At 36.5% G+C, this 24,692-nt stretch overlaps 1 protein-coding gene across 1 annotated transcript in view; it reads left to right on the top strand.

The window, feature by feature from the left end:
• HMCN1 (hemicentin 1) overlaps positions 1–24,692 on the top strand; it is a 452,346-nt gene that overhangs the window by 258,486 nt on the left and 169,168 nt on the right. The window contains exons 30-36 of the mRNA XM_025362857.1: positions 745–899; positions 16,025–16,303; positions 16,824–17,105; positions 17,832–17,940; positions 19,047–19,216; positions 20,416–20,570; positions 23,949–24,072. Coding sequence (XP_025218642.1) covers positions 745–899; positions 16,025–16,303; positions 16,824–17,105; positions 17,832–17,940; positions 19,047–19,216; positions 20,416–20,570; positions 23,949–24,072 — 1,274 coding nt within the window. The remainder of the gene's footprint in view (positions 1–744; positions 900–16,024; positions 16,304–16,823; positions 17,106–17,831; positions 17,941–19,046; positions 19,217–20,415; positions 20,571–23,948; positions 24,073–24,692) is intronic.

Below are 24,692 nucleotides of genomic sequence, written 5' to 3'. Positions count from 1 at the left end.
ATGAGTCTTAGGATATCATAGACTTTAACAACCAAATTTTAAAATAAATCTGCTGCCAATTACATAAACTGAGCATTTTATAGTGTTCAGCAAATGACTCTGTATAGTAGAAAAAGACTTCCTTGACAACCATATACGAGCTTCTTTGACATAAATATCTTTCAATATTTATAATTATGTAAGCGTTTGTATTTATTACGATATTTATTTTTAGAGAAGTTGGCATGATTATTGCCTCTAGTAAAAATAACCATTCATGATATTGTGAATACTCTTCTAGATATTATAATGATATTATTTTAAAATAATATTATTTGGTCCACAGTTCCTATACTGTAATGTTTAAAACTCTTAATTATTCTTTTCCAGATAATGTTAAAAATTTTAGCTATGCAAACCAAAAAATAAAATTAAAAAAACTAAAAAATGAATAAGAATGGATGAATGAATAAAACAAATAATGACACTACTGGATTTCTATTAATATTGTTACATAATTTAAGTTTGAAATGGAGAAACTTTTCATCTCAAAGAGATATTTATGATTATCTAACTTCCGTTAGAAAAGTGGTTTAAAACTTTCATTCTTCTGAACAGGAGTGCTAATCATATCGTTTTATGTTTTAAATGAACTTTCACTTGTATTTTTAACTTGTACTAATGATTTTTGTTGTGATAAATAAGAAATATGGAAAACTGAAAATAGACCCATGGAATAATAAAATAAAATTTTATTTTTTCTAGGCCTTTATTTTTGGGTGATCCTAATGTTGAACTTCTAGACAGAGGACAAGTCTTACATTTGAAGAATGCACGGAGAAGTGACAAAGGGCGCTACCAATGTACTGTGTCTAATGCAGCTGGCAAACAAGCCAAGGATATAAAACTAACTATCTATAGTAAGTGTGATTTTCTTATGCTTTTTATTATCAGCTCTCATTTTAAGTTGAAAAGCAGGGTTTACTCTACTGGTAACTACTCTCTTGTTTAATACTGAATAATTTGGAATACTACATACTTCAAGAGAAGAAGGAGCCTATCTTCATGTGTTTTAAAAGGCTAGAATATTGGATCAAATTTTAATGCCTTTTTAAATTAAATATGGATTTCTTTAAAGGATCTAGTGATTTTTATATAATCTCACTTAAAGAGAGCAAGAATATCCCAATTGGTTAGCATATACACAAACCAAATGTCTGCATCTTTGAAAGGAACAGAACAAACTTCAAAACGTATAGAAATTTATGAAATAGAACAAAGTTAATGATATGCAGACAATTCAATTATTCTATTTTAATTCCATCATGGCCTTTATCCTGACCATGTGATTATCTTTTAAATACCTTATGTGTTTGTGCTACTATTTTCTCCCAGCTATGTCCCTACCAAATATATGTAGCTCTTTTTTCCCTAACATTATCAGCCTCTTCTGAGGAATGTGATTGCCGAATTCATTTTAATTTTTACCTGTGGAGTCAGAGGTAGGCACATGAATATTATGTTTCTAGCACAAAGATTTATACAATAGAAAGGAATAGAACTCAATAGACCTGTAGTGCTCACTGCACTGTCTTCTGTCTTTCCATGGTGTATGATGCTCAAGGAAAGTTCAGATATCTCTTAGAATGTCTCCTCTTACGATCTTCCCAATTAAAAGCAGTCACCTACTTACTGTCTTGTTTTCACAGCACATGTCACTATCTGATATTTGATTGCTTAATTATAGGTTTATTTACTTATGATCTATTTCTTTCCCAGGAATTTAAACTCGATAAGAGCAGGCTTTTGTTTTGCATGTTCCCTCCTTTAATGTCTGATACATAGCAAGTCTCAAGAAATATTTGCTAAATGAATGAATGGTCTAGTGTTACGCTGTCTAATATGGTAGCCACAAGCCACGTGAGGCTATTGAGTGCTTGAAATGTAGCTAGTCCAAACTAAGATGCACTGTTATAAAATATACACCAGATATCAAATAATATTTTGGATATATTGGGCAAAGTAAAATGTATTATTAAAATTAATTTCCTCTGTTACTTTCCATATTTTTTAATGTGGCTATTAAAAAATTTAAAATTATATATGTGAGTTTGCATTGTATTTCTATTGGACAATACAGATTGAATAATTAATAAGAGCTTGTGTTGAGGCCCAACCACTGCCACTGACTAGCTTTGTGACTGTGGATAAATTTCCTAAACCCTCTGGGCTTCAGTTTTCTCAGTCTTAAAATGGGGATAATAATAGCACCTATGCAGTAAGTGTTATTGTGAAGATCAAATGCTAGATACTTTACATGGATTATTGAGCTTATACTAAGAACCCAATAAATGTTATTCATTTATCATTACCTAATTAGTGATTGTATCTTCTTAAAACTTAATGTAGATATAGAATCTACCTTGATTTCTATATAATTTAATTGCTTTCCAAATCTACCTTTTTAAATGTTACTGTCTTCATGCAAAGTTCAAATAGCTTTCTTGAATCAAAGAAATTATATTTAATGCAGGCTTTTAAATCATTTGTATCTATAAATAAAAGGCTTTGGAAGAAATTAGTCATGAAAAGACATGTTCTCTAAAAAAGAATAACATTGCTGAAAGATTAACTATACAAGCATCCAAGTTAAACAGAAGTACTATTGGTACCATTGGCTTCCCACCAGAGCCAGGCATTTAAACAATAGGTGCAATATTTTTCCCAAGCTGTTGAGTAGCCTTCTCTGCCCTATTGTATTTTTGCCAGGATCTGCGATGAATACATTTTGGTGATTCAATAAGACTCTTATTTCCATGGGACTTGGGTTCTTTCATTTCAGATCCTCTTGTTCACTCTGTATGATGCCCCCAAGCACCCAGAAAAGTGGGCTCTATAATGATTAAACCTTCTGGGATTGTCTGAGATAAAAGGCATTATAATATAGCGAAGTTTTGAGTATTATAATTCAGGAAATAGTGCCATTTCCTCCTTATCAATGCTCACCTGCATCTCTTAAGCTTAAATTTATTTCACTTGTGAAAATGCTTTTGTTCTTAAAATGGAAAAAAAAAAGTAAAACAGGTATCATGCTTTGGCTAACTGTGAAGAATATGTATGTAGATTTCAGATTGAGAGTGTGTTTCATACTACAGTTGATTCATTCCTTTTCCTTACTTACACACTGATATGAGAATGAAGCAGGTGGGTTGATACACTTGCAAGGTATAAATGAACATTGTGCCTGAAAAAGGAAAGAAACTGAGACAAAATACAAGAAAAAAATAGATGGCAGATAAAAAAGAAAATGAAGAATGTCAAAGAGGGAAAAAAGTAAATGAAGTGGTTTTTTTTTTTAATACTTTAAGTTCTAGGGTACATGTGCACAATGTGCAGGTTTGTTACATATGTATACATGTGCCATGTTGGTGTACTGCACCCATTAACTCATCATTTACATTAGGTATATCTCCTAATGCTATCCCTTCCCCCAATCCCCTCTCCACAATAGGACCCGGTGTGTGATGTTCCCCTTCCTGTGTCCAAGTGACCTCATTGTTCAGTTCCCACCTATGAGTGAGAACATGCCATGTTTGGTTTTCCATTCTTGTGATAGTTTGCTGAGAATGATGGTTTCCAGCTGCATCCATGTCCCTACAAAGGACACAAACTCATCCTTTTTTATGGCTGCATAGTATTCCATGGTGTATATGTGCCACATTTTCTTAATCCAGTCTGTCACTGATGGACATTTGGGTTGATTCCAAGTCTTTGCTAATGTGGAAACATACATGTGCATGTGTCCTTATAGCAGCATGACTTATAATCCTTTGGGTGTATCCCCAGTAATGGGATGGCTGGGTCAAATGGTATTTCTAGTTATAGATCCTTGAGGAATCGCCACACTGTCTTCCACAATGGTTGAACTAGTTTACAGGCCCACCAACAGTGTAAAAGTGTTCCTATTTCTCCACATCCTCTCCAGCACCTGTGGTTTCCTGATTTTTTAATGATTGCCATTCTAACTGATGTGAGATGGTATCTCATTGTGGTTTTGATTTGCATTTCTCTGATGGCCAGTGATCATGAGCATTTTTTCATGTGTCTGTTGGCTGTATGAATGTCTTTTTTTGAAGTGTCTGTTCATATACTTTGCCCACTTTTTGATGGGGTTTTTTGTTTTTTTCTTGTAAATTTGATTGAATTCTTTATAGATTCTTCCCCAGCCTCGCTGCCACCTTGCAGTTAGATCTCAGACTGCTGTGCTAGCAATTAGGGAGGCTCTGTGGATGTGGGACCCTCTGGGCCAGGTGTGGGATATAATCTCCTGGTGTGCCATTTGCTAAGACCCTTGGTAAAGCGCAGTATTAGGGTGGGAGTTACCCGATTTTCCAGGTGTTGTGTGTCTCAAATTCCTTTGGCTAGGAAAAGGAATTCCCTTCCTCCTTGCACTTCCCAGGTGAGGTGATGCGTTGCCCTGCTTCAGCTCCTGCTGGTCGGGCTGTACCTGCAGACCAGCACCAACTGTCTGACATGCCCCAGTGAGATGAACCTGGTACCTCAGTTGAAAATGCAGAAATCACCCGTCTTCTGCGTCGCTCATGCTGGGAGCTGGAGGCTGGAGCTGTTCCTATTCCATAAATGAAGTTTTAATATCCTATCAGGAGATTGTGCAGATTTACTAGTAGTTCTGAGGCAAAGATTTGTAAGCGGAGGTCCATGGATGAGTTTTGGAGGTTTCAGAGCTTCCCTAAGTCAGCAGTCCCCAACCATTTTGGCACCAGGGTCAGTTTTGTGGAATGAAACTGTTCCACTGCACATCATCAGTCATTAGTTGGATTCTCATGAGAAGCCCGTGAAATAGGGTCTGTGCTCCTATGAGAATCTGATGCCCTCATCGAGCTGACAGGAGACAGAGCTCAGGTGGTAATGCTTGCTCGTCCATCACCTCCTGCTATAGGGCCCAGTTCCTAACAGGCCAAGGATCCGAACGCTTCCATGGCCCAGGTGTTGGGAACTCCTGCCCTCAATTATATAAAAGTCTTAGAGTGATCCGCACCAAGATAGCTGAATAGGAACAGCTCCAGCCTCCAGCTCCCAGCATGAGCAACACAGAAGACAGGTGATTTCTGCATTTCCAACTGAGATACCGGGTTCATCTCACTGGGGCGTGTTGGACAGTGGGTACAGGACAGTGGGTGCAGCCCAATAAGTGAGAGCTGAAGCAGGGTGAGGCACCCGAGAAGTGCAAGGGGGAAGAGAATTCACTTTCCTAGCCAAGGGAAACCATGACACACAACACCTGGAAAATCAGGTGACTCCCACCCTAATACTGCGCTGTACCAAGGGTCTTAGCAAACGGCACACCAGATTATATCCCGCACCTGGCTCGGAGGGTCCCATGCCCATGGAGCCTCCCTTATTGCTAGCACAGCAGTCTGAGATCTAACTGCAAGGCAGCAGCAAGGCTGAGGGAGGGGTGCCCGACATTGCTGAGGCTTTAGTAGGTAAACAAAGTGACCAGGAAGCTCGAACTGTGTGGAGCCCACCGCAGCTCAAGGAGGCCAGCCTGCCTCTGTAGACTCCACCTCTGGGGACAGGGCATAGCCAAACAAAAGGCAGCAGAAACCTCTGCAGATGTGAATGTCCCTGTCTGACAGCTTTGAAGAGAGTAGTGGTTTTCCCAGCATGGAGTTGGAGATCTGAGAATGGACAGATTGTCTGTTCAAGTGGGTCCCTGACCCCTGAGTAGCCTAACTGGGAGACATCCTCCACTAGGGGCAGACTGACACCTCACACCTCACATGGCTGGGTACACCTCTGAGACGAAGCTTCCAGAGGAACGATCACACAGCAACATCTGCTGTTCAGCAATGTTCACTCTTTGCAGCCTCCACTGCTGATACCCAGGCAATCAGGGTCTGGAGTGGACCTTGAGCAAACTCCAACAGACCTGTAGCTGAGGTTCCTGACTGTTAGAAGGAAAAATAACAAACATAAAGGAAATCCACACCAAAACTCCATTTGTATGTCACCATCATCAAAGACCAAAGGTAAATTAAAACCACAAAGATGGGGAAAAAGCAGTACAGAAAAGCTGGAAATTCTAAAAATCAGAGTGCCTCTACCCCTCCAAAGGAATGCAGCTCCTCACCAGCAATGGAACCAAGCTGGACGGAGAATTAATTTGATGAGTTGAGAGAAGAAGACTTCAGACAATCAAACTTCTCTGAGCTAAAGGAGGAATTATGAACCCAGCACAAAGAAACTAAACACCTTGAAAAAAGATTTGATGAAGGGCTAACTAGAATAACCAATGCAGAGAAGTCCTTAAACGAACTGATAGAGATGAAAACCATGACACGAGAACTACGTGACAAATGCACAAGCTTCAGTAACTGACTCGATCAACTGGAAGAAAGGGTATCAGTGATTGCAGATCAAATGAATGAAATGAAGTGAGAAGAGAAGTTTAGAGAAAGAAGAGTAAAAAGAAATGAACAAAGTCTCCAAGAAACATGGGACTATGTGAAAAGACCAAATCTACATCTGATTGGGGTACCTGAAAGTGACGGGGAGAATGGAACCAAGTTGGAAAACACTCTGCAGGATATTGTCCAGGAGAACTTCCCCAACCTGGCAAGGCAGGCCAACACTCAAATTCAGGAAATACAGAAAATGCCACAGAGATACTCCTCAAGAAGAGCAGCTCCAAGACACATAATTATCAGATTCACCAAAGTTGAAATGAAGGAAAAAATGTTAAGGGCAGCCAGAGAGAAAGGTCAGGTTACACACAAAGGGAAGCCCTTCAGACTAACAGTGGATCTCTCAGCAAGAACTCTACAAGCAGAAGAGAGTGGGGCCAATATTCAATTCTTAAAAAATTTACAACCCAGAATTTCATATCCAGCCAAACTAAGTTTCATAAGTGAAGGAGATATAAAATTCTTTACAGACAAGCAAATGCTGAGAGATTTTGTCACCACCAGACCTGCCCTACAAGAGATCCTGAAGGAAGCATTAAACATGGAAAGTAACAACCAGTACCAACCACTGCAAAAACATGCCAAAATGTAAAGACCATTGATGTTAGGAAGAAACTGCATCAACTAACGAGCAAAATAACCCGCTAACATCATAATGACAGGATCAAATTCACATATAACAATATTAACCTTCAATGTAAATGGGCTAAATGCTCCAGTATAAAGACACAGGTTGCCAAATTGGATAAAGAGTCAAGACCAATCAATTTGCTGTATCCTGGAGACTGATCTCAAGTGCAGAGACACACATAGGCTCAAAATAAAGGGATGGAGGAAGATCTACCAAGCAAATGGAAAACAAAAAAAGGCAAGGGTTGCATTCCTAGTCTCTGATAAAACAGACTTTAAACCAACAAAGATCAAAAGACACAAAGAAGGCCATTACATAATGGTAAAGGGATCAATTCAACAGAAGAGCTAACTATCCTAAACATATATGCATCCAATACAGGAGCACCTAGATTCATAAAGCAAGTCCTTAGAGACTTACAAAGAGACTTAGACTCTCACACAGTAATGATGGGAGACTTAAACACCCCACTGTCAAGATGAGAAGGATCAACGAGACAGAAAGTTAACAAGGATATCCAGGAATTGAACACAACTCTGCACCAAGCAGACCTAATAGGCATCTACAGAACTCTCCACCCCAAATCAACAGAATATACATTCTTCTCTGCACCACATCGCACTTATTCCAAAACTGACTACATAATTGGAAGTAAAGCACTCCTCAGCAAATGTAAAAGAATAGAAATTATAACAAACTGTCTCTCAGACCACAGTGCAATCAAACTAGAACTCAGGATTAAGAAACTCACTCAAAACTGCTCAACTACATGGAAACTGAACAACCTGCTCCTGAATGACTACTGGGTACATAACAAAATGAAGGCAGAAACAAAGATGTTCTTTGAAACCAATGAGAACAAAGATACAACATACCAGAATCTCTGGGACACATTTAAAGCAGTGTGTAGAGGGAAATTTAAAGCACTAAATGCCCACAAGAGAAAGCAGGAAAGATCTAAAATGGACGCTCTAACATCACAATTAAAAGAACTAGAAAAGCAAGAGCAAACACATTCAAAAGCTAGAAGAAGGCAAGAAATAACTAAGATCAGAGCAGAAGTGAAGGAGATAGAGACACAAAAAACCCTTAGAAAAATCAATTAATCCAGGAGCTGGTTTTTTGAAAAGATCAGCAAAATTGGTCGACCACTAGCAAGACTAATAAAGAAGACAAGAGAAAAGAATCAATAGACGCAATATAAAATGAAAAAGGGTATATCACCACTGACCCCCCAGAAATACAAACTACCATCAGAGAATACTTTAAACACCTCTACGCAAATAAACTAGAAAACCTAGAAGAAATGGATAAATTCCTGGACACATACACTCGCCCAAGACTAAATCAGGAAGAAGTTGAATCCCTGAATAGAACAATAACAGGTTCTGAAATTGAGGCAATAATTAATGGCCTACCAATCAAAAAAAAGTCCAGGACCAGACGGATTCACAGCTGAATTCTACCAGAGGTACAAGGAGGACCTGGTACCATTCCTTCTGAAATTATTACAATCAATAGAAAAAGAGAGAATCCTCCCTAACTCATTTTATGAGGCCAGCATCATCCTGATACCAAAGCCTGGCAAAGACACAACAGAAAAAAAACAGAATTTTAGACCAATATCCCTGATGCACATCGATGGGAAAATCCTCAATAAAATACTGGCAAACTGGATTCAGCAGCACATCAAAAAGCTGATCACCATGATCAAGTGGGCTTCATCCCTGGGATTCAAGACTGGTTCAACATACGCAAATCAATAAACATAATCCAGCATATAAACAGAACCAAAGACAAAAACCACAGGATTATCTCAATAGATTCAGAAAAGGCCTTTGACAAAATTCAACAGCCCTTCATGCTAAAAACTCTCAATAAATCTGGTATTGATGGAACATATCTCAAAATAATAAGAGCTATTGATGACAGACCCACAACCAATATCATACTGAATGGGCAAAACTGGAAGCATTCCCCTTGAAAACTGGCACAAGACAGGGATGCCCTCTGTCAGCACTCCTACTCAGCATAGTGTTCGAAATTCTGGCCAGGGCAATCAGGCAAGAGAAAGAAATCAAGGGTATTCAGTTAGGAAAAGAGGAAGTCAAATTGTCCCTCTTTGCAGATGACATGATTGTATATTTAGAAAACCCCATTGTCTCAGCCCAAAATCTCCTTAAGCTGATAAGCAACTTCAGCAAAGTCTCAGGATACAAAATGAATGTGCAAAAATCACAAGCATTCTTATACACCAGTAACAGACAAACAGAGAGCCAAGTCATGAATGAACTCCCATTCACAATAGCTTCAAAGAGAATAAAATACCTAGGAATCCAACTTACAAGGGATGTGAAAGACCTCTTCAAGAAGAACTACAAACCACTGCTCAATGAAATAAAAGAGGACACAAACAAATGGAAGAACATACCATGCTCATGGATAGGAAGAATCAATATCATGAAAATGGCCATACTGCCCAAGGTAATTTATAGATTCAATGCCATCCCCATGAAGCTACCAATGACTTACTTCACAGAACTGGAAAAACTACTTTAAAGTTCATATGGAACCCAAAAAGAGCCTGCATTGCCAAGACAGTCCTAAGCCAAAAGAACAACCCTGGAGGCATCATGCTACCTGACTTCAAACTATACTACAAGGCTACAGTAACCAAAACAGCATGATACTGGTATCAAAACAGAGATAGAGACCAATGAAACAGAACAGAGCCTTCAGAAATAATACCACACATCTAGAACCATCTGATCTTTGAGAAACCTGACAAAAACAAGAAATGGCTAATGGATTCCCTATTTAATAAATGGGATGGGAAAACTGACTAGCCATAAGCAGAAAGCTGAAACTGGATCTCTTCCTTACGCCTTATACTAAAATTAATTCAAGATGGATTAGAGACTTAAATGTTAGACCTAAAACCATAAAAATCTTAGAAGAAAACCTAGGCAATACCATTCAGGACATAGGCATGAGCAAGGACTTCATGTCTAAAACACCAAAAGCAATGGCAACAAAAGCCACAATTGACAAATGGGATCTCATTAAACTAAAGAGCTTCTGCACAGCAAAAGAAACTACCATCAGAGTGAATAGGCAACCTAGAGAATGGGAGAAAATTCTAGCAATCTATTCATCAAAGGGCTAATGTCCAGAACCTACAAAGAACTCAAACAAATTTACAAGAAAAAAACAACCCCATCAAAAAGTGGGCAAAGAATATGAACAGACACTTCTCAAAGGAAGACATTTATGCAGCCAACAGACACATGAAAAAGTGCTAATCATCACTAGCCATCAGAGAAATGCAAATCAAACCACAATGAGATACCATCTCACACCAGTTAGAATGGCGATCATTAAAAAGTCAGGAAACAAGTGCTGGAGAGGATGTGGAGAAATACGAACACTTTTACACTGTTGGTGGGCCTGTAAACTAGTTCAACCATTGTGGAAGACAGTGTGGTGAGTCCTCAAGGATATAGAACTAGAAATACCATTTGGCCCCGCCATCCCATTACTGGGTATATACCCAAAGGATTATAAATCATGCTACTGTAAAGACACATGCACACATATGTTTATTGCGGCACTATTCACAATAGCAAAGACTTGGAACCAACCGAAATGTCCATCAATGACAGACTGGATTAAGAAATGTGGCACATATACACCATGGAATACTATGCAGCCACAAAAAAGGATTAATTCATGTCCTTTGTAGAGACATGGATGCAGCTGGAAGCCATCGTTCTCAGCAAACTATCTCAAGAACAGAAAACCAAACACCGCATGTTCTCACTCATAGGTTGAAATTGAATAATGAGAACACTTTGACACAGGAGGGGGAACATCTCACACTGGGGCCTGTTGTGGGGAGGAAGGAGGGGAAGGGATAGTATTAGGAGATATACCTAATGTAAATGACAAGTTAATGGGTGCGGCACACCAACATGGCACATGTATACATATGTAACAAACCTGCACATTGTGCACACGTACCCTAGAACTTAAAGTATAATAAGAAAAAAAGTCTTGGAGTGTGTGTGTGTGTGTGTGTGTGTGTCTGTGTGTGTCTGTGTGTATGCATGTGTAAGCGGGGGGTACATGGGTGTATCTATACATACATATATATGCATATATATGTACAGTTTAATGGGCAGTGTATACATAATTTTTATTTGTATTCCCTTCTCCCAAATGGAAGTTTAGTTCTCTGGCAAATACGTATGCATTACAATGAAACAGGAAGTGAAATATTTATGTAATTGTCAAATTTAAGCAGTGGATACTATGTTATTATACCATCAATTACAAATACTCTTTGAGTAATTTTTCTCGTTTTCATAAATACAGACTTTTAAAGTAGACCCTTTCTGATACAAATAATATTCCTTTCTAAAGCATTCACAAAATATGTGGATTTGTCTGAACCTGTGTTCTTGGTTTCATTAATATATTATCCATCTACTTAGGCTAGCCAATGATTTACACAATTTGAGCCAAAGTTTGATAGGCATTTATAGATTAACATACAATATAAATAATCTCAATCAAAATTAAAATTTAAAGCATGAGTAAAATGCTCTTTCTTAGGATTTCAAAATAGTAGCTTGAATTTGTGTTAATTAATTACGTATAGCAGGACTTGGCAAACCTTTTTTATAAAGGGCAATATAGTAAATATTTTAGGCTTTGCAGACCATTAGGCAAAATCAAGGAGATAATATAGATACTTATACAATTAGAGAGAAACATATTTCTACAAAATTGTTTGTTCGTGAAATTCCATTTATTTGATAGTTTTTTAAATTATAAACTTTTCATAATACAAGTCTACTAATGAGAAAAATAGAGTTATTTTGTGGGGAAACATTTCACTTAATTGAAATTTGAAGTTAGTATTCTCTATCATCAAAATCAATTGCAAATGTTCATCTGCTACTGGTAGTTTTTTTTTTTTTTTTTTTTTTTTTTTTCCCCTGAGAGGGACTCTCGCTGTCACCCAGGCTGGAGTGCAGTGGCGTGATCTCGGCTCACTGCAACCTCCACCTCTTGGGTTCAAGCAATTCTCCTGCCTCAGCTTCCCCAGTAGCTGGGATTACAGGTGCCCGCCACCATGCCCAGGTAATTTTTTGCATTTTTATTAGAGATGGCATTTCACTGTGTTAGCCAGGATGGTCTCGAACTCCTGACCTTGTGATCTGCCCGCCTCAGCCTGCCAAGTGCTGGGATTACAGGTGTGAGCCATCATGCCCAGCCTACTTTTGATTTTTAATGAGATTTTACCTATTTCATCTTTGAAAATGTCTCTTCATACAGATAAGTACTGCCTAGTACTGATATCATTTCACAGGCATATTTTAATTGTGCATATTCATTGCTTGGAAGCCATTTACAGAATGTTATTATATTCTTCTTTTGATATTTGACTGCGAATTAATAAATTCTAGGTGAAGGTTAGGTGGAAAGCCCTCATTTTCAAAGATAACTAGATTTTGAATGCGAAAATTTTCTTTGCATTTGCCTCAAGGTGTGACACCCTGCTAGAACTGTAGTTAGAGCTCAGAAAATATATCCACTACACATTTGTGGAGGAATCTAGATCTCACTTTTTGCTTGAACTTTTGGCAGCATGGAGAATGTATAAAACTGCTTGACATGTGACTAAAACAACACAATAACTACCATGGTATATATTTTGCGTATATGTACTTTTTTGGTCTGGTAATTTGGGGTTGGACTCATTTTGAAACACTATCAAGTTTACAGCAAAACCTAATTTCCAAAAGCATTCAGTATTCGATAAGAGTGTTTAAGAATGATTCTTTTTATTGAGAAAGAAGTTCAGTCTCAGCCCTGAGTTCAAAAAAAGTGCAATGAAACTTCATCACCACTAACGCATTGACCTGCTGTGTGGTAAGGCAAGTCAGGATATTCAGTTCGACTTCTGACAAAAAGTCATAGAACTGATGATGTTTATATGAGAGCAAACAAAGTATAGCATTTAACACTACTGGTTCAATGACACCTGAATCTTTTACACGAAGTGCCTGCTGGGGAATAATACAATGAAAAAACATAGATTTTTTTTAAACACTTTACATTGTAATAAGCCTTGTAAACTTGTCTAAGCCTGTTTTTTGCTTCACGTATATTTTTACCAACACCAATTGTAACAAATCTTAGCAGATTCCACTTCAGGTTGTAATAAATTAGTGTTTTTTTCAACTTTTCTGAAAATATTTTTGTCTGTTGTTTCTCAGACTGCTCTAAGAGGCGAATTTTTCAGTGTATGTTTTTGTTTTTGTTTTTGTTTACACTTTCATTGGTTCCTCAAATAAACAAGAACAGGTGAGCAGTGTCAGTAACATCTGTCAACTTGTCAAAAGCCAAGAATACTATTGAGTAAAAAGTTGTCTTAAAAAAATTTGACTATTGATGTTGCTCCCAGTGTTCTCAACTCTTCAAGCAATTATTCTCACTAAGAATAATTTAACACATTCTAACTAAGAATCTTTAACACATTTATTTTCTTTAGACACGTTTCTTTTGCCTCTGAAATCATGTCTGATTTAATTAAATCACCATTGGTAAATGGCTTTCCTTGGTTGGCTAACAAGCCTCTCAGAAATTTAGTTTGGTTGTAGCCTTATTTTGGATTATTTTTGTGAAGAAATTTGCTATGATAAAACATTTCATTTTATGTTTTCTAATTTTTCAAACTCTTCATTTTTAAAATTGGGAATATTTTGATGGCTGCTTAGTCTAGTGATTATTAGAATAGGTATAGTGTTACAAAATAAACACAGTATTTTGCCCTTTAATTTGATAAAATACTCTGCACTGTGCTGTGTCTTAAAAATGAGATATTTTACTATCTTTTCTTGTTCTGACATGAGGCGTATTCATTGGTGATAAAATTAAGTAAAATATCACAGTATGGTGATATACATAGCACTAAAAATGCTATCAAGTTGTAACTATGCCACCAAAATTTACAGTAAGCTAAACAGCAGCAGAAGCAATGTGAACACCATATTGGTTTTTGCTTTAACTCTTTACTCTGCTACTGTTGAGTAAAAGCCTTAGACAATATGTAAATGAATGAATGTGACTATATCCCAGTAAAACTCTATGGACACTAAAGTTTGAGTTTCATATAATTTTCAGATGTCACAAAATGTTATTATTTTGATTTTTTTCCAACAATTAAAAAATGTAAAAGCCATTCTTAGCTTAGCATCGCCTGGCCCGTGGGCCACAGTTGACTGACCCCTGATATTTATAGTAAGCCTCCTGAGAGAAAAATGGTTCTATCATCGAATTCACCTCAAAGTATAGTAGATCTTGCCTTAAGTTATGTGAGAGAAAAAAATGTGTACATGAATGTTTGTCAGTATGGACTGGTTCTAAGAATGATTACCAGAAAATATTAAGGTACTCTACTCAGCATCCAGATCTTGTTTTCTAATATCCTTGCTTTCTAATATCCATTAAAAGGGACCAGGCTCCTTGGAGAAATAGTTAAGTCTGGAGCTAGGGCAGGGAATACACAAGATGATCCTGGAGCATGTAGTAAGGCTGGAAAGTAAGGAAGTAAGTGCAAATAATAAAACAAAATAAAATAGTGAGGGTATATTGAAGGGACTTAAGAGGCAACTGAAAGACCTCCCAATAGCCCAAACTGGATAAATAATGTAGTATTGGATGTAAACCAAGGCATATAAGTTTCTATGAGTCCATATTGATAAAAATAAGTGATTGACTCAATAAATAAAACAAGAAGAGACACATCTGCATAGAGAAGAATTATAATTAAATTATGTAGGTAGTCTCCTCTCATAGAAGTAGAACATAACTCCTCACTTCATTTGTATGGGCTGGAATAAGGGCTCCCTTCAAAGGAAAGGGGAGGAAAAAGAGTAACTTTACAGTAGAGAAATATGGCAAACACTACCTTAGCCAGGTTACCAAAGGTACATGCTATCAACATAACTTAGCACAGTTCTCAGTGATAAGTCATGTTGATAGCATGTACGTTTGGTAGCATATGATGAAAATGGCACTTTACCTATATGGTCTCCCTCTCAAAACCCATAATCCCAGCTTAACCATGAGAAAAACATTCTATCAAGTATGCTATTCTAAAACTTTATTAAGATTATATTGATACTCAAATTCATACACATGCCATTTGATTTCTTTTAAATTATTGCGATGATAGCATGATCCTAGAATGACCATATTCAGAATTTGCAGCAGAGACTGAGTGACTTGAGTTGTTTTTCCAGCAGTACAGCCCTTATGTAGCGTGAGAGGCCAGACATGTGGTTGCTGAATTGTAGGAGATACACATGTAGACAATTGGATGAGTAAAGTTGAGTGAATGGAGTCTTGGCAGTACCCACCACCCCCCAAAAAAGAAAAAAATAGCAAGAAGCAAATATTGAAGACTCCGCAGCTATTATGAATAGCTGGTTGTGATAGCACTTAGACCTTTAGTATTTCTTGGGGAGAGGGCATACAGTTGTACCACATGTGACATTTTTGCTCCCTTGGTCTGATTTGAAACTTGCTGTGTCTACTTTGAGTGGGGTTTTATTTTGTTTTGCTTTGTTGGTTAAACATAACTATCTTAGTTATTCTAATATGATCTCTTGAACCTAAATGACTCCCTGAAATGGAATCTGTGACTTTCTGTTTTTACTGAAATCTGAAACCCAAAGGGGGAATGATAAAGATGGTTTTGACAATACAGGAAACTCATTATCAGGAGATAAACCACAGACTTCCCAATTGTCTTTAATTTACTTTAAATGCATTGTATAAACATCTATAGCATTTACGATTTTGATGAAGATGCTGAAACTTAGATGACTTGTTTTTGTTCTGAAATCCTTTGTAGTTCCACCTAGTATTAAAGGAGGAAATGTCACCTCAGACATATCAGTATTGATCAACAGCATTATTAAACTGGAATGTGAAACACGGGGACTTCCAATGCCTGCCATTACTTGGTATAAGGACGGGCAGCCAATCATGTCCAGCTCACAAGCACTTTATATTGATAAAGGACAATATCTTCATATTCCTCGAGCACAGGTCTCTGATTCAGCAACATATATGTGTCATGTAGTGAATGTTGCTGGAACTGCTGAAAAATCATTCCATGTGGATGTCTATGGTAAGGAACAACATTTGCTTTAATTATATACCTTTCTACCTATGCTTTCTAATATGCAAATATCCAATTTATTCACTAATAATCCTCGGTGGGTTTGTCTTTTTCAATATACATGGATAGGAATTGGAAGAATTTGTTCCATGATTTAAAAAAATATTTTTAAAACCTAAGGTTAGCAAGAGGGTGTCCATTCATTCAACTAACCTTTGCCATGGCACTTGGAGCATCTAGACAATTTGGTTATTACTGAAAAGGCAAAGTAGTTGTTGGGACTAAGATCATTCTCTACTATTGATCTTTTATAAGCCAGACAGTCCAGAGTTTCCAGAATAATTAGGACAGTTACAGATTAGCTGAACCAATAAATTCTTTCCTCAATAGCTTAGAGGGAGACAGGCATACAGATAGATTTTAATGGTCAAACTTTATGAGAAAAAACAAAAACTCTTCTTTATTTCATTAGAATGTATTTTGTGACCACACAAATAATTGCCTGAAATGTTGCTATGTTTCTCCCTAGTTCCTCCAATGATTGAAGGTGACTTGGCCATGCCTTTGAATAAGCAAGTAGTTATTGCTCATTCTCTGACACTGGAATGCAAAGCTGCTGGAAACCCTTCTCCCATTCTCACCTGGTTGAAAGATGGTGTACCTGTGAAAGCTAATGACAATATCCACATAGAAGCTGGTGGGAAGAAACTCGAAATCATGAGTGCCCAAGAAATTGATCAGGGACAGTACATATGTGTGGCTACCAGTGTGGCAGGAGAAAAGGAAATCAAATATGAAGTTGATGTCTTGGGTAAATAAGGATGCCACTGCCTTGGTTCTCAGATTCATAGCAAAACCTGATTAGTTTGTTAAATGCTTTTGTTGTTCGTGCAATAATAAAACAATTAAAAGAAGGTATAGTCCTCTGTGCAACTGTGGATTGCACATTACCAAGGGGTGGATTTGTCACCAGAGTCTCAGGATCTAGAATCTTACATAAATCTTCCACTAGTTTTGATAGGTATACTTGATATTTGCAAGTGCATAGATACATTTTTACGTCTATGACAATGTCTAATCGCAGTGAGCAACAACATGGTCTTTTGCCATAAACACTGTGCCAGGTAACAGGAAACCTAGTCTCTGGGCCGTGGAAAGTCATCTTACAACCTTGAAACGCAGTATCTTTATCTATAAATTCAAGGCTTTTGAATAGATGCCCAATTTTGGGAGTTTCTTTCTCTTGTGCTTATGAAAATAAACAATATAAAATATGAATCAACTTTATATTCACCTGGCATCAGTGGTACCATAGTACTAGATGGAGGAATAGCTATGATATGTAAAAAGTATGTTTATTGATCCTGACAAGTGTTTACTGTAAAATGTATTTAAAATGCATTTCAAGTCCCCTTCATGTATCAAACTACTATCATACTTATCAACCTTCTGAACTGCTATGTATTATTGCTTCATGTGATGGTGTGTTTTTTGTTGTATACATTTCTTTGTGTGTTACATTCCTGTTGTTTTCTAGTGCCACCAGCTATAGAAGGAGGAGATGAAACATCTTACTTCATTGTGATGGTTAATAACTTACTGGAGCTAGATTGTCATGTGACAGGCTCTCCCCCACCAACTATCATGTAAGGGTTTTGGTATGTCTTCTAAATACCGCTTTTTGTTTTGAGTGTTTTAGAGGTATCTTGAAAGCTGTTCTGTACCATTAAAAAGGATTGTATGAAATTGTATTCTTTATATTCCTCTTTTAAGACATACTCTATCTATATACAAGACAATGTCTACCTGATAGTCAAAAGGCACCTAAATTTGCTCAGTTAGAGGAATTGCATTGTATGGACTTAGAAATTACATATTTTGAGGAATTCCATTGTATGGTCTAGAAATTACATATTTAGTTCGCAGAGACAGTCTATTAAGCAGTATTGTCAGACTCTCCCGAGGTACTGAAATGTTTGACAGACTACTAAATAAAAAGAAGTATACCAGACATATTAGGTAAACAGAGAAAGTTAACATGAGTATGTGTTTACCAATTCTTTTTTTCTTATTCTTTAATTTTCAAAGCATGTATTAAATACTTAGCTTTTGTTTCCAAGTCACAGTGGGATATGCAGAAGAAGAGTTAGTCAGTGAAGGAAATGAAATATGTTCACACATGATTATAAAACTAACTGGAATGTATAGAAATGTAAAAATATAATGCTATATGATTTCAAAGTTTTGTTTACAGTTGTTTTAAGATTGTGTATGTTTTGCTGGTTATTAAACATTGAAGAGGGTAATATTTAGGAGCACTTGTCTCTTTTCTAATTAATTTGTTTTTCTAATTTTAAATTTTTTTGTACATAGTGGGTGTATATATTTATGGGTTATATGAGATATTTTGGTTCAGGTATGCATACATAATAATCATGTCATGGTAAATGGGATATCCGTCACCTCAAGCATTTATGCGTTGTATTGCAAACAATCCAATACTTCTCCCTTTTTTGTAGCCTAAAATTAGTAGAAGAATAAAGAACTCAACACATAATTATTGGGTTCCAACAATATGCCAGCCTCTATGTTAGGCCAGGTTTCCTTTTTGCTTCTCTTTTTCATTTACAATTTATTTTACAGAGTAAGCAACTAGGAAATTAGACAAATATACAATAGAAACTTTATATATCTTCTAGGATACGATTGACTTAAAATATTTATCCAGACTTCCTTTTGCCTTTTTCTATAGGTGGCTGAAGGATGGTCAGTTAATTGATGAAAGGGATGGATTTAAGATATTGTTAAATGGACGCAAACTGGTTATTGCTCAGGCTCAAGTGTCAGACACAGGCCTTTATCGGTGCATGGCAACAAATACTGCTGGAGACCACAAGAAGGAATTTGAAGTGACTGTTCATGGTATGCTGAATGAGAGACAGGAGCTTTGCATTTTAAATTAATTTATGCATTGTTTTATTATCTAACTCAGAATTGTAGCTCAATAATGTGAATAAATCCTGAGTTGTGGAAGGTAGTGTAAAGGATATGAATTTCAGTTGTATAATGACAGATTTTTTTAGTACTTTATTCATCCAGAGACTCAACCAAGATGTATCATGTGAACACATGTAGACAGTAGCCAAAATAATTCTGGGAAATAAATAAATAAATAATTGTAGACAGAATTTAAATGTTAGGAAGTGTGTTCTACATAGAATGCCAAGGTCTGAGGAATTAGACCAAATAAGATAGAAGAGGCATGGAACAACTTCCAAGTAAAGAGGTTATGTAAGCGTTTAAGGTTTTAGCCAAAGCAAGAGGGATGGTGAATACAGTAGTTTGCAGAAATGGTGGCTGAAGATGTAATTGAAGGATCTGAGGGACATAAGTACATTCACAAAACTGGCACATTAGGAGTATAACCATTACTCTAATGACAGAAGCAACCCTCTGCCAGGGTATTGTGTGTCTCACTTGCTGGCAGAACTTGGGAAGGGAGTACTGGAACGAGAAACTGGACAGCCACTTGGAAACCACAAGGAGTGTCTATGAATGTCAACTTTATTCTCCCTCTGTCTCTGTAGACTGCTGTTTTCTTGATTTTTAGTCCCATATCCCATGATGGAATATAGAGAACCCTGTTTTTCAGTCTCAGTCCCAGTTCCTGAGGGAGGAAATCTGGCAGGCCCAATTTAAATAAAGTTACCATTCCACATTCAATCTTCCTTGCAGGGGGCAGAGTCATGCAGTATCAATATGGCTAGAAATCCACCTTGATTTAATGAAGTTGTCCTAGAGAAAGGGAGGGTCATTATAGATTAGTAAAACCCATCAAAAGACATAAGCCAAATATACATGTGGATGACGGTAGCCATAAATACATTTTACTTATTCTTTGGAGATTTAAAAATCCATAGTTAAGAAGTAACTAATCTATAAAGTTGCTAAAAAATTAGAAATTAAATGCATGGAATGAAAGTATTTCATTGTTTGTTAAAATAGGGATTTGATTTTTTTTTTTCCCCTGAATTTTAAGGTTTCAGGTTCTTGCATACAGATTTTTAAGTTCGACCCCACTGATTATGGTTTCATTCCCTCTCCCGCTTCCTTAAATATAGTTCCTCCAACAATCAAGTCCTCAGGCCTTTCTGAGAGAGTTGTGGTAAAATACAAGCCTGTCACCTTGCAGTGCATAGCTAATGGGATTCCAAATCCTTCCATTACATGGTTAAAAGATGACCAACCTGTGAACACTGCCCAAGGAAACCTTAAAGTAAGTGTAAGTATTACTCAGCCTAAACTGGGAAAGCTACATAGATCTTCCTGGAAATATCAAATTATTCTTTCTTAACTGTAGATTTTCCTGTTGGACAGATTTTGCAGAAAATTTATTAAAAATATCCATTTTTCTTAGAGTTTTTAAGAATTTAACTTAATATTTTGATTTGAAGAATGGAATTAAAGACTAACTTTAACAATGATACTGATTTTAAGATAGTGGTCATTATTTATACTATTTTGATTTATGCCTAATTTAGCTATTAAAAAACCGGTGTTTCACAGATGAACGATGTTCATCACTAATAAGCCAAAAATGTTCACCATTGAGTTAAATTAAGATAAAGTCATATTTACGTAAATGTAGGTAAAATAAGTCTTGAAAAATATTTTTAGGAATTAGTTTATAAGCTTCAAGAGGTCAAAGACTCAATTTTTTAAAAAGTGAATAAGTTCACATTCTTATCCTTCATAGTGAGTATAGTCCCTGGCATATAACTGTATCTCAGTACATTTATCTCCGTTGTTAAATTAGTAGATTGATGATAGATAGATGATAGATTTCAAGTCTGGATAATCTAAAGGATGCATTTGAAATAAGAATTAGTAGATTTTGCTAATAGGGTCAAGTTAATTAACTAATGTGGGCTTGAATTTTACTCGTGAGTTTTCCCTAATGAGAGATATGTTATGTTCCTTTTTTAGTAGAAGTGAATACTGTAGTAGTAGTGAATATCTGTTAATTTTTAATTCCTATTCCAAATCCAATGGAAATAATCTCACATCTTTGTGCAAGTGAAAGATTCAGTTTTTAGCCTTTGGCCATAGTGAAGGTAAACAATTGTTTACCTGGGAGACAGGTATTTATTGTGTTATCATACAAAAGTAGGATTGCAAACCATAATGAATGATTTTAAGAGAAAACCTAGAGGTGTAAGAACATATCATGAGAAAAGCAAAGACTTCTAGAATGAGAAAAATTTATGGGAAAAGCCCTGAGTAGAGTTCAGAAGACTTTATAGAAGTTAAATGGGTTAATTAATGAAAGAGAACTGAGTAGAGTGGTTCAAGAATATGTGCATGGGCAAACAAAGCAAAGGTGAGCATGGCACCTCTTAAGGACCAGCAAGCCAGTGGACTGAGGAAGAGACCAAGGGAGAGGTGGTATTAAAGACTGGAGACTAGGTAGGAGGCACTTAAGTACAGTTAATGATTTTATTTTTACTTTAAGGCAATGAGAGACCTTTGAAGAGTTTTAAGAGAGGAGTGACATGATCAGGTTTGCATTTTAATATAGTTATCCAGACCCATTCCAAAGAATAAATTGGAGGAGCCAATGATAGATATGTAGAAACCAATCAGAACCTAGTTACATTTGTCTAGGAGAGAGAAAAGATAGAAATTGAGACTCATATGCTGGTCATGCAGATGAGGATACTTGGATAGATTGGTGAGGTATTTATTAGTTAAATCACTGAGGGTTGATGAAGGACTCTGTGAAAAGTGAAGGAGAGGGATGTGTCAAGGAAGACTCCTAGGATTCCAACATATACAACTGTATGGCTAGTGTTGCCATACAGTGAGTTTAAGAGACTGGAGGGGGACAAGTGTTGCCATATAGTGAGTTTAAGAGACTGGAGGGGGACAAGTTTGAGGTGAGAAAACTGATTTGAGTTTTAGATTTTAGGTGGTTAAGGTGACTATGAGATCAACTAGTGGAGATGTCATTGAATCATTATGGTCTTGGAACTCAAAGGAGAGTTCTGGCTGGACATATTGGCATATCAACGATATTTGAAACCATGGGCATGGATGAGTTAATCCAAGGAGAGAGTAAAGGGTAAGAAGAAAAAGGAGAAAGGACTGACCTAATTCAGCCTTAAAAAATTATGGCATTTAAAGACCATGTAATATAATAGTCCCGACATGAATATAAATGTATGAATGTTTGCTTAACATGTTTATAACAGTATGAATGGAGAATAGGTTAAGTGGGAGTTTACATGGGAGAGTTTGGAGAGGTCATTTGGGGTCAGAATGTGGTGAGCCTGGAGGGCTGTGCTGAGTTCAGATTTCATTTTGGGAAAGGTGGAGAGCCATGAATGAACTTTGATGGGAAACTAGTTAAAGGATCAAATTTGAATTTTAAACAAATTATTCTGGCAACAATATGCAAGATAGATTAACAGTTGGGGAGGTTGGAGACACTGGAACATCAGTTAAGAAGCTATTATAATCCCACAGTGGCTATGGAAATGGAAAACAGGCGATCTGAGAAACATATAGTGGCATAATTAATAGGATTCAAAGTAGGCTCCAAAACCTAGATGACTGGAAAAATAGTGGGTGCCATTAAACAAGACTGGGAACATGCAATCAGAAGTAGACTTCAGAAATACAAGGAAAAATATATGAGCTTAATTTTGTGCAAGTGAATTTGACGTTAAATTTGATGTACTAACCTGTTCAGCAGATTGCTGGAAGGACACATGTAGAGCTCAGGAGAGAAAGTGAGGCTATCCTGTAAATTTAGGAAGCATTAAAGTTTTTCACTGATGCCATGAGTTTAGATAAAAACTATCAGACAGCTATGTTCCTTGGGTGTGGAACAGGAAAAGGAAGCAGATTCTGAAAAGTAATCTCCTAAGAAAGTCAGAGAATTAGAACTGAGGGAATGCTTATTTTTTAACACCCAGAAGGTAGAGAGTTTCAAGGAGTTGGTAGTCAACCACTCCAAATGTTATAGATGGTGGAGGAGAGTATGAGCTTACTACCTAGGCTGATGGATATTGTGACTGGAAGTTACTAGTAACCTCTGAATAGTATGTTTCAAAGAATAACCTCTGAATCACAAGTTTCAAAATGGCAGAGACCAGTTGCAGTGGGTTTAAGAGGGAAATTGGGAAAAATAGGAAGAAATTTATCTGCATTTCCATTATCCATATTTTATAATTTTATTGTTTTTTTGGCTCTCATGACCATTTAATAAAAAGTCATTGTTTTAAAACTATTTATGAATTGTTATATAAATGTGGCCAGTTTTTTTTTTTTTTCAAATAGCTTAACTTTTCATCACATACTTCATAGTTGAGTGCTAAAGTCTTTTATTCACTATGACTATACCAGTAAGCTGGCCTTAGGTTATTTTATTTTGTGTTTTCCAATGAATAAGAAAAGGCTTTCCAATCAAACTAATCTATTGTCTTGTGCATGATGATGTGAACTTGCTCTAGTCTATCAAGAGTTTATTAAGATATTGGCATGAAAATATTGTTAGGTATTATACATTTAAATGAAATTTTCTGTCTCAGTGAATGTTTTCAAATCCAAGTATAAACTACAAAAATCATCTGTGCTTTCTGCTCCCAATTAGATACAGTCTTCTGGTCGAGTTCTACAAATTGCCAAAACCCTGTTGGAAGATGCTGGCAGATACACATGTGTGGCTACCAATGCAGCTGGAGAAACACAACAGCACATTCAACTGCATGTTCATGGTAATGTAATTTCTACATCTTAACAAAAGAATATTTGTATCACTTTTAAAAAAATAGTAGGCTCATTTTTATTGAATTACAGTATGAAAGAAACAGGTGTTTATTTTATTAGCCTGTATTAAAAAAAAAAAACCTAGTTTTTTTCTTACATTATTGTAATTATCATTGCTCATGTTAGGATCTTCACTTTTCAGGTTGTCAAATAGGACATACTGGAGCTCATAATTAAATACACCATCCTGTATTTTAAGTTATCTGTATTCTGTTAACTTATAGCTTTCTACAGATAACTTTTGTTGAAAAGACAGAAGTTGGCAGCATTATTTCTTAATCTTGTCTGCAATTTTCTTGCCTGCCTATAAGAAGGATTTCGTGAGTAGAAGCCATCTTTGGCTCAGGATCTTCTCCAATGTGCTGTAATAAAAAGTCTGGGTGGCCATGGAGTACCTCAATAAAATCATAGCTTCACAGTAAACTTGAAAGACTACATAACCTTGAATATACCACTTCAGATCTCTAGAGGCTCATCAGAAAAGGCCAATAATTAGAGGCTTGAACTTTCCTAATTTAGCCAGAATATTTGCAGAAAACTGTTCAAGATTTTAATGTACACGTTATTC

The sequence above is a fragment of the Theropithecus gelada genome, chromosome 1, assembly GCF_003255815.1.
Source record: "Theropithecus gelada isolate Dixy chromosome 1, Tgel_1.0, whole genome shotgun sequence".
NCBI lineage: Eukaryota > Metazoa > Chordata > Mammalia > Primates > Cercopithecidae > Theropithecus > Theropithecus gelada.
Note: the sequence above shows the minus strand (reverse complement) of the source record. Positions and strands in the feature narration are given on the sequence as shown.